The sequence below is a fragment of the Vulpes lagopus genome, chromosome 8 (assembly GCF_018345385.1).
Source record: "Vulpes lagopus strain Blue_001 chromosome 8, ASM1834538v1, whole genome shotgun sequence".
Taxonomy (NCBI): domain Eukaryota; kingdom Metazoa; phylum Chordata; class Mammalia; order Carnivora; family Canidae; genus Vulpes; species Vulpes lagopus.
Window position 1 is genome coordinate 98,346,364 of NC_054831.1, and position 15,594 is coordinate 98,361,957.

At 35.6% G+C, this 15,594-nt stretch overlaps 1 protein-coding gene across 1 annotated transcript in view; it reads left to right on the top strand.

The window, feature by feature from the left end:
- Positions 1–15,594, top strand: part of IPO11 (importin 11) — a 205,287-nt gene that overhangs the window by 167,898 nt on the left and 21,795 nt on the right. Inside the window, exon 29 of the mRNA XM_041766936.1 lies at positions 6,273–6,357. Coding sequence (XP_041622870.1) covers positions 6,273–6,357 — 85 coding nt within the window. The remainder of the gene's footprint in view (positions 1–6,272; positions 6,358–15,594) is intronic.

The window sequence follows — 15,594 nt, forward strand, 5'->3', positions numbered from 1 at the left end:
TACCTTTTCTCTTACTGTTATAAAGAGCATGTGTCATATTATAATAAGTAAGACTTAATGAAATTTGAAGCCACTTTACATCAGTATTACACTGAGCCCGTTTTCTTTGTTCTTTATAAAGAATCTATAGGAAATGGGAAAGGTGGCCATTTGAATCCTATGTTGTTGAAAAACATGGAGTGCAAATTTATATTGCTGAATCTTATTAAACGTAGGTAGACATAATGTGTCTGGCATGTAAGTTTGCTTTCAAAAATGTAAGAGTTCAGATGAAGTAGAAACTTCACACTCCTCTGATTACAACCAAAATAGGAAACCATGCATTAGGCAGTTTCTTTCAGGCTTTTTTTAAAGTTCAAATAGGATTTATGACACATGACTATAAATATTATATATTTATGCATAATATGTGATGAAGCTTACAACTATTTGTGAAATATTTAGGATATAATCAAATGCTCCCAGTCCTCTTCAGAATATATAATTTACTTAGGGGGAAGATGTTTTAATAGCAGCATGAAAACACTGGTAGTGAGTAAAGACAATTATGTATATTTTGAACAAAGCACACAAAACAGTAGAATTCTAGCTTGTGCTTTAAAGAAAGAGAAGAAAAAGGCACTGCGTGTTAGAGTCTTCAGGAAGGGATAAGACTTAAGATATAGGAAGTGGACATAAATTATAGCATGGTCTAAGTAGAAGGGATGAGAATCAGGAAGTTGTAAGAAATAAAGTCTAGAAACGAGTGCAGTTTCATTACTTTAAAAATCAGGATACAGAGCTTCAGAAAAGTGCAGTGACACACACAGCAGATGAGTGGAGGGGTTGCATGGAGTTATGACTCATGGTGCCAAGCTCAGCCAGGAAGAAAGTTTTGGTTTGGAAAAGGAAGATGTTGGGCATGAGGAAAGTAGACTGAGTAGGAGACCATTATTGGGATTCACATTACAGAGGCCCAGACTGGAAGGCTGGGATCCCTGGGTAGCCGGGAGGTAAAAACCACTGTTTCTTTGCCCCGGGAATTGTTTGATTGCTTTTTACCCTGGGATAGGGAAGAATGGTGGAGAAACTCTATTCATCACTTTGTTAGGTTTCTATGAGAGGTTAGAATAGACCTTGATAATCTTCCTATTCCGTAATTCTGTGAACTGCATAGGGTTCTTTTTTTTTTTTTTTTTTTTTGTAAACTACATGGAGTTCTAAAATTTATAGTCCATCGGATAGATGATAGGGTGTAAATAGACTTTCAGAAAAGGGCACTCAAGAAACATAAAATATTTACTTATGTAGTTAACTTAGCCTCCAGCTTCCTCTTCCTGTTTACTGGAGCAGTTCATTCAAAGAAAGTTAATATTTTTAGGTCTATTGAATTTCTGTTCTCAGTATAGAATAAATTAGAATAAAGGAAGAAGACCCCTGTTGTTGTTGTTGTTTTACCTCTATATGCAGTATGTTAATCAGGGTTTCATGTAGAACCAATAGGAGATACATATATAAAGGGAGAGAGAGAGCATGCCGTGTGTAAATTATTACATTTATTTTTTTTTAAAGATTTTTTTATTTATTCATTCAGAGAGAGAGAGAAAGAGAGGCAGAGACAGAGAGAGAGAGAGGCAGAGACACAGGCAGAGGGAGAAATGGGCTCCATACTGGGAGCCCGACATGGGACTCGATCCCAGGTCTCCAAGATCACACCCTGGGCTGAAGGCGGCGCTAAACCGCTGAGCCACCAGGGCTGCCCAAATTATTACATTTATTAACAACATAAATGTAAATAGATTTATTATAAACAGTTGGCTGTTGTAATTATGGAGGCTAAGAAGTCACAAGATCTCCAGTTGGCAAACTAGAGACCCAGGAGGGCCAGTGGATAGTTTCAGTCTAAGTCCAAAGGCCTGAAAAGCAGGAGAGCCAGTGGTGTAAGTTCTAATCTGAGTCACAAAGCCAGAGAAGACTGATGTTTCAACTAAAAGACAGGCAAAGAGTGTGAGTTTCTTTTAATTAGATCTTTTGTTCTGTTCAGGTCTTCAGCTGATTGAGACTCACCCACATTGGGGAGGGCAATCTGCTGTACTCAGTGTACAAATTCACATATTATTCACATATTATTGCCAGTTATCTCAGCATCCTGTGGTCCAGTTAAAGTGATACATTTAACCCCAATAAGGAAACCAGGTTGACATCATCTCTTTATTCAGACTTCTTTATACCAGACATTGTGCTATGTGAGGAAGCAGCTGAGGCTCTATCCTGCAGGAGTTTACTACCTAGAGACGGAAATAGGCACCAGTGGGGCAGTACCAGCTACAGAAGAAGAAGGGTTCTGAAGAAACTGAGAATAACTTCTGAGAATATATTAGTGGATTAGAGCCAACTAGTAAAGTAACTTGAAAAGGTTTTGGACTAGGTTGTATAGTCATTGGAGGTTCATTGGCAGTTTTAAAGCGTGGACGTGCCAAGAACAGATTTCTATTTCAGAAGGGTGCCTTGAATGCATTGTAGAGGATGACGGAGAGGGGTGGAAAGGCTCACACTGAGTGGTCTTTGACCACTGAAACACCCTGGGATGCTTGTTAAAAGTGCACATTTCCCTTCTCCAGGCCAGATCCATTAAATTAGAATTTTTGAGGCTAGGACAGTAGAACCTGCATTGTAACAGGAACCCTGGATGATTCACATGCCCTTTAAAAATCGAGAACGTACTGCCTGGAAGATGGAGAAGCCCCTCAGGTAGCTGTTACACTATTGTTGATGTGACTTTGAGGTAGATTGTAGAGAAAGGATTGACAGGAATTGATGACAGGTGGGTGTGGCTAGACATTTGACAAGTCACAGTTTGGGGGATGTGACATATATAAATTTGTTTAAGATTATGGTGCTTACACCTAACAACTTATATTTATTTTTGTGCTTTAATACGTCTTCATAACTATATTTTCATATGCTTTTAAAAATTAAATGTAACATTTTATGTGGGAGAAATGAAGATGCATTTTTATTTGCTTTTATGATGTATCACTTTTTATGTAGAAAAGTAGAAAAGTTTATCTTCCAAGATAGCTGGGTAGTTAACAGTTGACTGTTACTGTCTTGATACTGGTATTTCTTAAGAATAGTATATAAAATGAATCCACTTAGAATCTATTTTCAAAGATTAAATATCTGGGATTTTTTCTTTTTCTTTTTTTAAATTGAGGTATAATTGACATGTAATATTATATGAGTTTTAGTTGTACAACATAGTGATTCAATATTTGTGTTTATTGTAAAATGATCACCTTAGTAAGTCTAGTTAACATCTATCACTATACGCAGTTAAATAAATATTTTTTTCTTGTGATACGGATTTTTAAGGTTAATTCTCTAAGCACCTTTCAGATATGCAATACAGTGTTACTAACTATAGTTACCGTGCTATGTATTATGTCTCCATGACTGACTTATTTTATGGAAGATTGCATCATTGATCCCTTTTACCCATTTTGTCCACTCCCTACCACTCTCCCGACTCTGGCAACAACCATTCTGTTCTCTCTCTGAATTTTGTCTTTAGTTTGATGTATCATTCCACATGTGTGTTTTAACTTTTGTTTCCTTTGCTTTGGAGTCAGATCCAAAAAAATCATCACCCAAAGAGCTTATCACTTTTGTTTTCTTCTAGGATTTTGATGGTTTCAGGTCTTTCATTCAAGTCTGTAATCCATTTTGGGTTAATTTTTGTATAAGGCATAAAATAGTGGTCCATTTTCATTGTATTGATTTCTTTACATGTTTGTATTTTCATTAGTCAAGTTTAATTCCAGGAAAATGTGTTTAAACCAGGAAACTATATTAATGAGGCTTGAGATTTCCCTTCTACTTGTTTTCAGTTAGAGTGATTTCCCTTTTTTTTTTTAAATACTATTTTGTTTTTAGGCAAATTGGGAAATGAAATTGACAACCGCTTGCCAAAGTTTGGGAAGTACAAAGAGGAGTGAACCAGGATTTTCATGTATAAGTGGCTAAAGTTTCTTAAACATGCGCCTATTGAAAGCAATCATGATTAGCAGAATACGATTGCCATGATTGCATGTCAAGCCACTATCACTAGGGCTGGGATCAGCTTTTGCTGATGTAAACGGTAACATGGAAGCATATAGAGGCATGGAAGAGGAAGGTACTGGACATATTTAGGGCTTTTTTAAGGAAGGAGGACAGTTATGTGACCAACTGAAGTGTCCACTTCAGGGACCAATTGAATAATGCTGTCAGTTTTAGTATTATTGTGACATTCAGAAGTGAATTTGTTTAGATAAAATGAACTTTTTAAATTAGAAATGATTTAAAGGGTATCATGTTGTATGCTAACACTATTGGTTGTGTTTCATTGGCTGGAGTTTCTTGTTGGGACAGATTCTGATTTAGCTGGCTAGAGTTCCCAGATCTAGTTAGTGAGTGTAAGATGTGAGAGGTGGCTGGCTACCTACGTTCACATATCAGTTGTCCCTATTTTAGACTTTTATTATTATTACACTTATTGCCCACATAGCTTATTAGAAATCTATTAATTCCCATCATGCCTTTTATGTAAAACATAATTCCCTGTCTTTAATGTTTGTCAAAAAAAAAAAAAAAGATTTGACTTTTAATTGGAAATTTTCCTGCAGGAGAGAATTTTATCTTTGGATTCTTCAAATTCACTTTTTTTCCCCTCAGTTTACACTTTCCAGAGACCCAAATGAAGGCAGTTTGCAGAATTGCAAAGGAAAAATATACTGCCCTCTAAATAATTCTTGGTCACTGGAAAAAAAAAATGCTATGTGTAAATGTATTTGTATTCAGAATATACTCTTGTTTATGCGATAAATCATTTAACTTAGGAAGAGGAGGACTGAGTTTTTACTATACAGGTAAATTAACAGAGTTAGTAATGTGAAGGAATTTCATGCAGCATGAAGCATACTTTCCTGGAGATACAAATTCACTGCAGTTAGATTTCAAATCTGCAGCAGCCATAAAATAGCTAGCATGAAGGAACTCCCTCTTATTATTTGGTTCTAAAATAGAAACTGGGACTTAGATTGTTTTCTAGACATTTCACTTTACTAAATAGTGTCATGGCTGGGATAATAATGTTATTATTTCTGACTTTGTGCCAGACTCCCTGGGCCAACTAGTTGTGCTGTATCATATTATGTCGTGATGGATGAAAGCATTGCAGCTTCAAGAGGTTAAGACCCTGCAGTAAGTTAGGAGTTCAACTCTTGCTGCTTCTGATTGTAGTTTAAGGGTCTTATACTATTTGAATGCACCAGTATGCGCTGACTGCGTCAGAAGTCATCGTTTCAAAAGTTGGTTTTTTTAATGGTGGGGAATAGGGAGAAAGGGACCCTCATATCCCCTGCAACAGTGAGCTGGACCAAGTTTCTGGTGTCAGCACTTGTTTTGAACCTTGAATTAAAAGTTATTTACACAGCTGAGTCAGGAGTTAGTTTCCTCTGCACTTGCTAGGAAACATAAGTGAAACCAAGCTTTCTTTGCCACAGTTTATTGGTTAGGAACCTTTGACTCTGATAAATTACTGAATTCTACTATTCTAAATTAGGAAGCAGTGAGGTTTGGGTTTATTCCATCAATTTGATTCACTAGACAATATTTATTTCTTGTCTCCCTGGAAGAGAGAAACTATTGACTGAATAGGAAACTGCATTTCTATTATCTCTGTTAATGGCGAAGAGCAGTGGTGCAGATAATAATAATAATAAAAAAAAGATTTATAACTGTCCTGAAAGAACAAGTGTTCTCAGGAACAAGTTCCTTGTAGCATAGTAATTTGGAGCACAAAGTAGATTATTGCATAATTAATATTGTTTTAATGATGTTATTGTTTAAATTACTGTTATTGTTATGAAACACGTATAATCACAGACATGAAGATTGGTGGTAAGAGAAGTTTTAATTTCAAGTATCTATAAGTATCATTTTTTTTTTAAATGAAGAGTCCAGGTTGCTTTGTCAAGTGATGTATGGTTTAAAAATCACGTATACATAAATTTCTTATAACTTGCTACCCTAAATTCTCAAGTAGTATGTTCTAAAATATTTTGGTGTGGCCCTTTTTTAAAAAGTGAGGTATATTTTTGCAATTAAGTCTTAAAAGTATAAATCTAACTTATCTAGCTATTCCTCAGATTTTGGTACATAGAAGCATTCATGTTCTCAGTGACTTTCAGGGTTTGTTTTAACATGTTACAAACTTTTTTATTTATTTAAAACTTTTTTTTAAAATGTAGCTGTATGTTAATGTCTCATCTGGAAGAACCAAAAGTCACAGAAGATGAAGAACCACCCACAGAACAGGATAAGAGAAAAAAGATGGTAAGTTGAAAAATAGCTTTTAAAATTTGGGAAAACCACTTATTATTATATTCTTTAGATCTGAAAATATCTCTTGGTCAGTTCATCCATCTCTCCATCTCTCTGTCCCATCCCTTGTTATAAAATTAATGTAAGCTGAGCTTTGAAATTCGGAGTGAACTCCTGATACAGATTATTTCCCAGTAATCCTAGGACAGGAAGTAGAGTTTGATTCTTAATCTGAAATAGCTTCTTCTTGTTTTAGCAGAGCAAAAGTTTGTTCTTCCACTTACAGAAAACATGTGACCCTGAGCACTTATTTAGGTTGTAATATTCAGTCTTCAGCTTTGAGAAGATTTCCTGAAATTGCTTCATTCCCTGTTATTTCATGAATTTACACAATGAATTTTTTGTGATTATAAGCCTTTATAGGAATTCCTTTAAATTAACTGTTAACTGGGAACAACAACAGCAAAATCAGAAACCTCTCAAATATCCTGCCTTTAAAATTATTTGTAATCTTGAACTTTTAAATATTTACTTTGACATATGTTATAAAAAAGCTACATCGGTCGACTTTCTCCCATTTCCTTTTGGGATCTGTTCTGGCCTCCTGGCCTCACCGTTACTAGTTGCATTGTGCCTTCTTGCCTGCTTGTACTTGGGGACAACAGTAATATCCCTCAAAGGTGGAGTAAGTCAGTCCATGTATACGATGGCCATGGGATACTGCTGAACACCTAGTAATCACGGGTGATCGTTGTTTCAGTCTGCTCATGATACTCCCTCCGTGAATTTGCCACACTGACCCACGGTGTTTCATTTGGCCTCGGGTGGACCTGAGACTGCGCTGCTCCGTCTGCCTTCTTTTAAACTGGGCGACAATTTAATGCATTTTCCTTGGCATTTTCCCGGAGTGATGATAGCATTTCAGTATAGCCTAACAGTTTTCTCTTTCCTCACTTCCACTTTTTTAAGCATTGAATATATAATTGATGTTACAGAAAAAATATAAAATGTCTTCCTTCATAATATTCTAAACTTGTAAATGAGTAACAGGTATTCTGCTTCTATTCATTCCTCAGCTTTTATACATACTTTATTCATGTCATCTCGTCTGCTCGATCAGCCCTTAGCCAGTTCATCTACTCAAATCTATTTTTCATCCTATATAGAATCCTCAGTAATGTCCTATAGTATTAATTTTACTCCTAACTGGATTTCGAAAGTAAGTGAAATATTACTTTAAAGAGCAGTGTCAGAGCATAGTTTCAGAAATAACACTTAAAGTTCCTTTATTCAGTTTTGTCATTTTAAATACAGATTGAGAGTTGGTTATTTTATTAATCTTGTTCCAATCATGGGCAATATTAATTTACAGAATAACCATTATTTTTTCCAGTGATTGGTTTTATTTGAATTTAGTCATCACAGTAGCTTTCTGATCTAGACTGATACTATTATCTCTACTAAGATTTCCAGGCCTTAGATTTAATTAAATCTTAGTCTGATGCCGATTACACCTCAGCCTTGAATAAGTATGAATACCATGATAATTTTTCAGTAACTTTTCAGTAACATAACTATTAATTTCACTGGATCTTCAGGGTTACCAGTATAAATAATATGGGCTTTTTTTTTTTTTTAAATAATTATATCATTGTTTAACTGTGCTGTCTTAAACATTAGAATTTTTTTTTGAGAACTATCTAGGTGTGTCCTGGTTGTAATTTCAGAGGGGCAATTGTTTGCTGGTAGATAATTATGAACTATTGTTTAAAAGAAAAAGCAATCTAGTGTCAAAGGGTTTTTCATTTTATTTTATTATTATTATTTTTTTAATTTTTATTTATTTATGATAGTCACAGAGAGAGAGAGAGAGGCAGAGACACAGGCAGAGGGAGAAGCAGGCTCCATGCACCGGGAGCCTGATGTGGGATTCGATCCCGGGTCTCCAGGATCGCGCCCCGGGCCAAAGGCAGGCGCCAAACCGCTGCGCCACCCAGGGATCCCGGGTTTTTCATTTTAAAATGAAAATGTTTACTTACAAGGAAGAAAAAAACTACTTTTCTAGTTCCCCAATTACATAATTAAAAGTTTGATTTACTTACTGCTGTAGTTGTCTTCAAGTCCCTAAAATGTGGTGTCTGCATTTCAGTAGCTGCTTAGCAGAGGATAGCAGCAGTGATTGTAATTCAGAAAAGTGGATGATTTGCATGTGCCAGGTGACTTTGGTTTATGTATTTATGAGCATTCTCATAGTTTGTTTTAAAATAAGGATGAAATTTCCATTCAGGAAAGCTATTCAGCTTTCCACACGTCTTGATCTTGGTCTCTCTGATCCTGCTCCTATTTATACTGCTTATTTGGGGGGAACTAATGGAAGGTCCATTGCAGCTGAAGCATTTCATTTCATTTCTAAGGTCTTTCCCTGTCCACTTTGCTCCAGGAGTAAAATGGTAATTGTGTGACCTCTTCCATAAAGAATTAAGCTAATACATTAACATTTTAAGTTGCTTATAATTTCTTTCTTGTGACATGTGACTTATGAGACATTTATGATAGATATATTTTCCAGATAAAAGTTTTTGAGCCTATTAATACTTTCTGGCAACTTGATGTTACTGGCTAAGAAAGCATTATTAATAAAACATTTGATATAGTAGGTAAAACTATGTTAATGAGGTATTTCTGATCTACTTTTAAGTCAAATTTTTTCAGTTCAAGCCCCAGAAATGTTCTGGTGATCTGCTTCTTTCATATATACTTACTAGATGCTTTAGTTGGTAATGTCAGTATATAAGCTTAAACATTATTAAAACTATCTAACTTTGGGGTGCCTGGGTGCTGCAGTTGGTTAAGTGTCTGACTCTTGATTTTTTGGCTTAGTTCGTGACCTGAGAATCATGGGATTGAGCCCTGCGTCAAACTCTGTGCTCAGCATGGAGTCTGCTTGAGATTCTTTCTCCTTCGCTGCCCCCCTCCTCCCACCCCAGCTACACTCAATCCCTTGCTCTCTCTTTAAAATAAATAAATCTTTAAAAACAAAAGTACACTAACTTCTCATTTACCTGTGCTAGTGGAGCATAACACAAGTAATGGTCTATCCAAACATCATCATTTTACAGGACTTTGAAGTAATAATAGCTACATAATAAACATTATCCTTTTTTCAAAGGGTTTTTTTTTTAGAGTCTTATTAACCCCTGTAACAGTTTTATGGCCAGATACTGATGAGGAAACCAAGGCACAGAGAAGTTCCCTCTTACTCCAGAGTTACGGATTTTGGGAAAGAACAAAATGAGAACTGAGCTTTCTTGACTCCCAGTCTGACCCATTCTTTATGATTTTAATTTCTAAAATTTCTATAGTTTTTCTAAAATGTTTTGAGAAATCCCACACACCATTTTGCTGAAACTGCACAGTGAATGGGAACTACCATGTTTGCGGGAAAGATATACCAGCTAAAAACATAGCTCAACAACCATAAGTCACTGAAATTGGAATTAGATCTGTAAAGTTAAGTGTAATTTGTCGTGTCCCTGTGATAAGCATGGCTTGGAAACTAATGGTTTGTTAATTTGTCCATTTACTTTACTTTAACAGTTAAATATACTTTGCAGTTATTGAAAAAACTTTAATCAAGAGCTAGAGCTTGAGGAATGCCCATTGAGAGAGATCAATTTCAGGGAGAACATTAATGATAATTCACAAAGACGGTCATTATTTTGTGAGTAACATTGGGTATTTATTGTAAGTATTATTTTATGTTTTTTATGTACTTATTGAATGCTTACTACATGATACACTATTTTTGAAATTGAGGATATGGCAGTGAACGGAGCTTATAGTCCAAAGAAATTATTTATGTATAATTATGTCTAATATTTATTATCAAGTTTATGAAGATTTAGAGTAAGTAATAAATACCATATTAGTTTTAAATTTGTAGCATATTCATGAAACTTGGAAGTTTTATATACAGTGTTCCTAGAAATATATTTTTACTGTTTTAATAATTCAGTTTATGAATATAGCCCTTGCTTCATTGACAATAACTTTTTTCTCTTTTTTTCCTTTGTGTTATAGACCTTTGCAAGCCTTCTGTTTGATTAGTTTTTTTCTAGAGAAAAATCATTTTGGGAACTGTTAACAGTTTTCAAGATGATTTGTACTTGAAGTGAATTTATTTTTCATCTTTTATGTACACATATGGGAATATATCTTAATTTATTTTAAAAGAAAAATTGAGAGCTATCTTTTATGTCTAGTCCAACAATATGAGCTATTATTTTTCATTTTTCAACTTCCCATTATCTCTTTCAAGAGGTAGATTAGAATTGAGAACATTTATGCTATATTACAAACCAATGAAAATATCATTTTAACATGTACTTTAAGTTGTATTTGCTGAGTGAGATCTGCAGGTGAGTATTTACTGATTTGTAATCTAATATTTAGCTTTCAGTAGACTCAAGTATTTATGTGACTAGCTAGCAAGGGTTTTAAATTTTAACTTGTCCCTTATATAGGTCAAACAGAATCTACAGCCTATCTAAGCTAAATTTTGGATGGAACCAACTATCTGTAGGTGACAGGACATAGCAAACCTAACATCACAGTCTTCTGCTTTGGCTGTAGCACATCTAAACAGATTAATTGCATTTTAGGTTGAGTTACATTTAATATGATAAATTCATAACCAGATCCTAAGTCTCATGGTCAAGTGTAATAAATTCTGAGCATGTCTTGTTTATTGCCTTTGAGTGAGTGTTGTCTCTTGTGCTACTAATGCCAAATACAGCACTGGATCAGAGAGGGATAGGAGTACGGCAGTGTGGGAATGGAATTGTCTGAAAATCAGAGCCTATAGGTAGCTAACCACTTTTCCCTCTTGTTGAGAGGAGATAGACTGCCTTAGCCTTCACTTCCTCTTGCCTCCCGTTTCCTCCTCCCCTAGCTGCTCCTGTCATCAACTCTTGAGAACTTTTACTTGCCTATTAAAATCAGCTTTCCTTAGGCTTTTACTTAGTAGACTTGAGAATACATTGTCAGAGGGAAAGTTACCTTGTTATCATTTGAAAATGTTCTGTAATATTGTTCTAAAAATGTTCAATCAGAATGTAATGTTAGCAGGGCACCCTGTATTGGTGGTTGAATTAGGAAGTTATAAATTTTCCCAGCATGATTTTGATCACTGAGAACCAGTGGGATGATTGTTTTACCTGTTCTTATTTGCCTCTAGAAAGACTCAACAGAGCTAGTATTAAGAATTCTATTTGGCCATCACTAATAAGGCTTTGTGTTTTTCTTAGTTAATTAACAGCAATCTTGAAATTCACCTACAAAAGACATTTTTATTCTTCAGATAATATTATGAAATTAGTCCTTTGGTAGTTTCTGAACTGCCTTTTGAGAATCCTTGCCCTATTACATTCAGTAGTCAGGGTAGATACGGAATTGTTGAAAATATTCTTTCTTATTCAGCTTGTGTGCATTGTCATGCTGGTTATGACTTTAGAGAACTTTGTTGCTTTTTCTTGCTGTGCCCAGTTCCATTATATTTTTCACCTCTACTTTCTTGCTACATCTTGGCCTCATCCTTATTTAGAACTGATCCTCATCCAAAATCCTGAACTTGACATTTCTCTGTCATCACAGCCTCTTCTTCTTCCTTACTAACCATCCCGTGTCTCCTGGAAATTGTGTTTTGTACCTTTATTTGGAGCCCCATAATTATTCTTATTTTTATGGTCTTTGTAAAAACTTACTTTCACAAACTTTCCCATCTTTTAACTTAGATTTTCTTGTTTTTCTGGTGCTATTATCTTTGAGCAAAACATAGCCTTTGCCTCCCTATGTTAGACCTACTAAATTTGTGGACCGAAATCAGGCTTACATATGTTAAAAAAAAAAAAAAAGCTTCACATGTTATTTTGGTGTCCAGTCAGGGTTGTGAACCACTATAATAGGAATTAAACTCCCTGACAGTATTGTATAGATTTCTGCACTGTCATTCCATCCATCCTTTTGAATGAACCCTGTCTTCCTTTTCTCCACTCTGTCTCCTAAACCAGTTGACTTGTCTCTGTACATGTTACATGTTTCTTGCCTCTGGTACAGCACTCAGATGAGTCCTTACATGTAGAGTAGCCCCTTCACCTTCTTTCCTTTTGCTCAGCTTATTTATTTACTATTTTCCTCATGACCACTCACTGATCACCCTTCCCACCCATGCCTAGTTACAGAAATAATCGTTGTCTCTCCTGGACTTATGTAGCATCTTCTCTCTATGTCTCAACTGCCCATACCACCTTATATAACCTTGTAACTCAAATCTGTGATCTCCCTGAAATTGGGCACCATGTGTCACTTATCTTTGGATATGTATGTATGTACATTTTTGTATATTTCAGTAAAGCTTTGTTGAGTAAACATTTGTTGTATTACGTATTAATGTTTCTTTTTTTAATTATTATTTTTATTTTTTTTCATATTAATGTTTCTTTAGCTATGGCATTCTCTTTAATTTGTCATATTTAAAACACCTTAAGAAAATCGGTTAGCCAATAGTATATAAAAGCAAATAACTGAAATTTTTTTCTGTTTTACCTTTCATTTGAAAAGATTCACTCTCAAAATATACCCCTGTTTTATTTGGGTCCTTGGACGGCTATATTCACCTTGATGAGTGTTGTGTCATTGGATCTGTTTCCCTCTGCCTTAAGATCACAGAGTCCTCTCCTCTTTTCATTCTTGAAACAAATCTAGATCTATAATCTACTACCTCTTTCCTCATCTTGCAGCTTATTAGTACCAGTGGGAAAATAGCTGTAGTGCCACACAGACACAGTTTTCCTAATTGACTTTGTAGCTAATTAGTCCTAGCAGGAACTGTGTATTCTGTGTCTTGTGGTCCATCATATTGGTGGTCTATATATAAAATCAAGAAAACACTCTATTAACTATTAACCTGATTATTCAGTGAAGTTGTTCATGTGGATTTTAGTCTTCAAGATTTTTATTGCCTTGACAATACACCCTAAAGGACACCTTTCTTGTAAAAATTTATTTTGTAACTTGTAATCAATGTTTTGAGTGAATAGCAATCAGTTAGTATATTTGGCATAAGTAATTAGCATAAGTCTACCACAAATTATATGATACATAGAAACTAGAGATTTTTTTTTGAAACTGGAGATTTTTAGGACGTTTTCTGTGTTTATATCATACCTATTCTCAGAAAAAAATGTTTCAGTGTATGTGAGTATCAATGCCTAAAAATAAGGTTCTTCTAATAACAATGTATAAATAAAGACTTGAGAAAATGTCAAGTGCACATTTGGGTTTGGGAGCATCCATGGACCCTCGTTTCAGAACTGTTAATTCAGGAGCTGGAGGAGAAAGTAAATTTTAGGACCAATATTCCATTTATTTAGGCAGAAATTCTTAGCCTGACATTCTGCCTGTGAATTGACTTCTGGAGCAGTTTGAGAAACACCAATGAGATTGTATGCAGGTTTGGGTGAGAATGTACATTTTGGGGAAGAGGTTATATATACCTTTTATAAGATTTCTTAGGCTAATTAAAGAGTAATTGAAAGTAATCTCTCGACTTTTATAGTACTTTCTCCTGCAGGATTTAGATGTAGATCTTTTGATTTTTTTCACACACATAGGTATGTGCTCTCTCCCCATCCTGACTAATTTTCCTTCACTTGGCTTTACTTGGCCTATAGGCTTTATGTGTCTCGAGTAGTGAGCAAACCTTAAAGCACTTAGAACCAAACTGTTTTTAAGTCTAGCCAGTTACTTAAGTGTTTCCCTTGCCGCCAGCCAAATGACACGTAGACTGGCTGAGAGAAATAGTAAAATTGCACCTGCGGGCTCAGGGAGACAATGGGCTAGTGCCCAAAGGTTAGAGAACCTTGAGGTTGTACTTGTTGCCTTCACCCCCCACCCCCCAATTCACCTGAGAATTATTATTATCTATCTTTTGTGGCTTCCATAGCAAGAGTGTGTGTTTTTAGCATGCTAGTGTTTCCAAAGATTCCTTTCCAGTTTGCTTCTCAGGGGCCTAAAAAGTAAGAGGATGACTCTCAGGTTAATTCACATTTTTCTAGTTTCTTGAACCATTAAATGAAAGTATCCATTCAGCATGCGGTCATTGAGCTATGTGTCAGGTAGGATGCTGGTGTGAACTGAATGTGTACAGTTTGAAGATGAGGTGTGAGGGGAGATTAAAGAGAGAAGCCTTTCCCTGTATCATGAATGCTTTAGACAGATGTAATTTCCTTTGTTTTGGAGACTCTAAATTTTTTTTTTAAGATTTATTTATTTATTCATGAGAGGCAGAGGAAGAAACAGACTCCCTGCAGGGAGTCCAGTGTGAGACTTGATCCCTGGACCCCAGGATCACACCCTGAGCTGAAGGCAGATGCTCAACTGCTGAGCCACCCAGGCGTCCTGAGACTCTAAATTTGTTAAATTGGAGTTGTTTCTTACAAAGATGGAAATAATAGGCATTGAAATTATTCTTCCATGTGAAATAATAAGTAAAAAGAAAACAAGACAAAATAAACATATGAAGCAAAATATTTTAAAGATATGGGAAACCAGAATTAGAAGAATAATGATCTATGAGAAACAGAAAATAAACCTCATGAGCCATCTGACTGTCACAGTTTATTTCCTGGAGAGAGTTCCAGGGAGTAACCCAGGGAGTCCAGTAGTCTCTTTGATTTGAGGAGATGGAACTGGCAGTCTGAGGATACCAAAGAGGCTCAAGTTATCAGAGAAGAGGGAGCAGCCCCTTTATAACTTGCCAGATCTTTAGAAGGTCCCTTGTGAGTCTTTAGTTTTTAGTCTTTAGTACTGATCAGCACACACAAGTGTAGAAGTTACCCACGGCCCGGGGAAGAACCTCCAGGAAGGACTGTTGGGGGAACTTACAGACACAGGAATAGATCCTGTTGTCAGAATGGAAACCTCAAAAATGATAGGGTGTTAGGTAGAGGATTCAGAAGTGTATGTCAGTGCTGGTACAAAATTATCCCCAGATGAGCTATTGCTCTGATTCTACCAAAGAAAGGTTAAAGCAAAAATCTAAAAAGATCAAACTGTTTCCAACCAGTGTAACCATGTCCTAGATCAAAACTCAAGACTATAGTCTTAGAAAAATTTGCAGTAACAGGGCAAAATGTATAATGCCTGGCATTCAATAAAGACCTAAAGGCATGCAGGGAAACTAGAAGATAT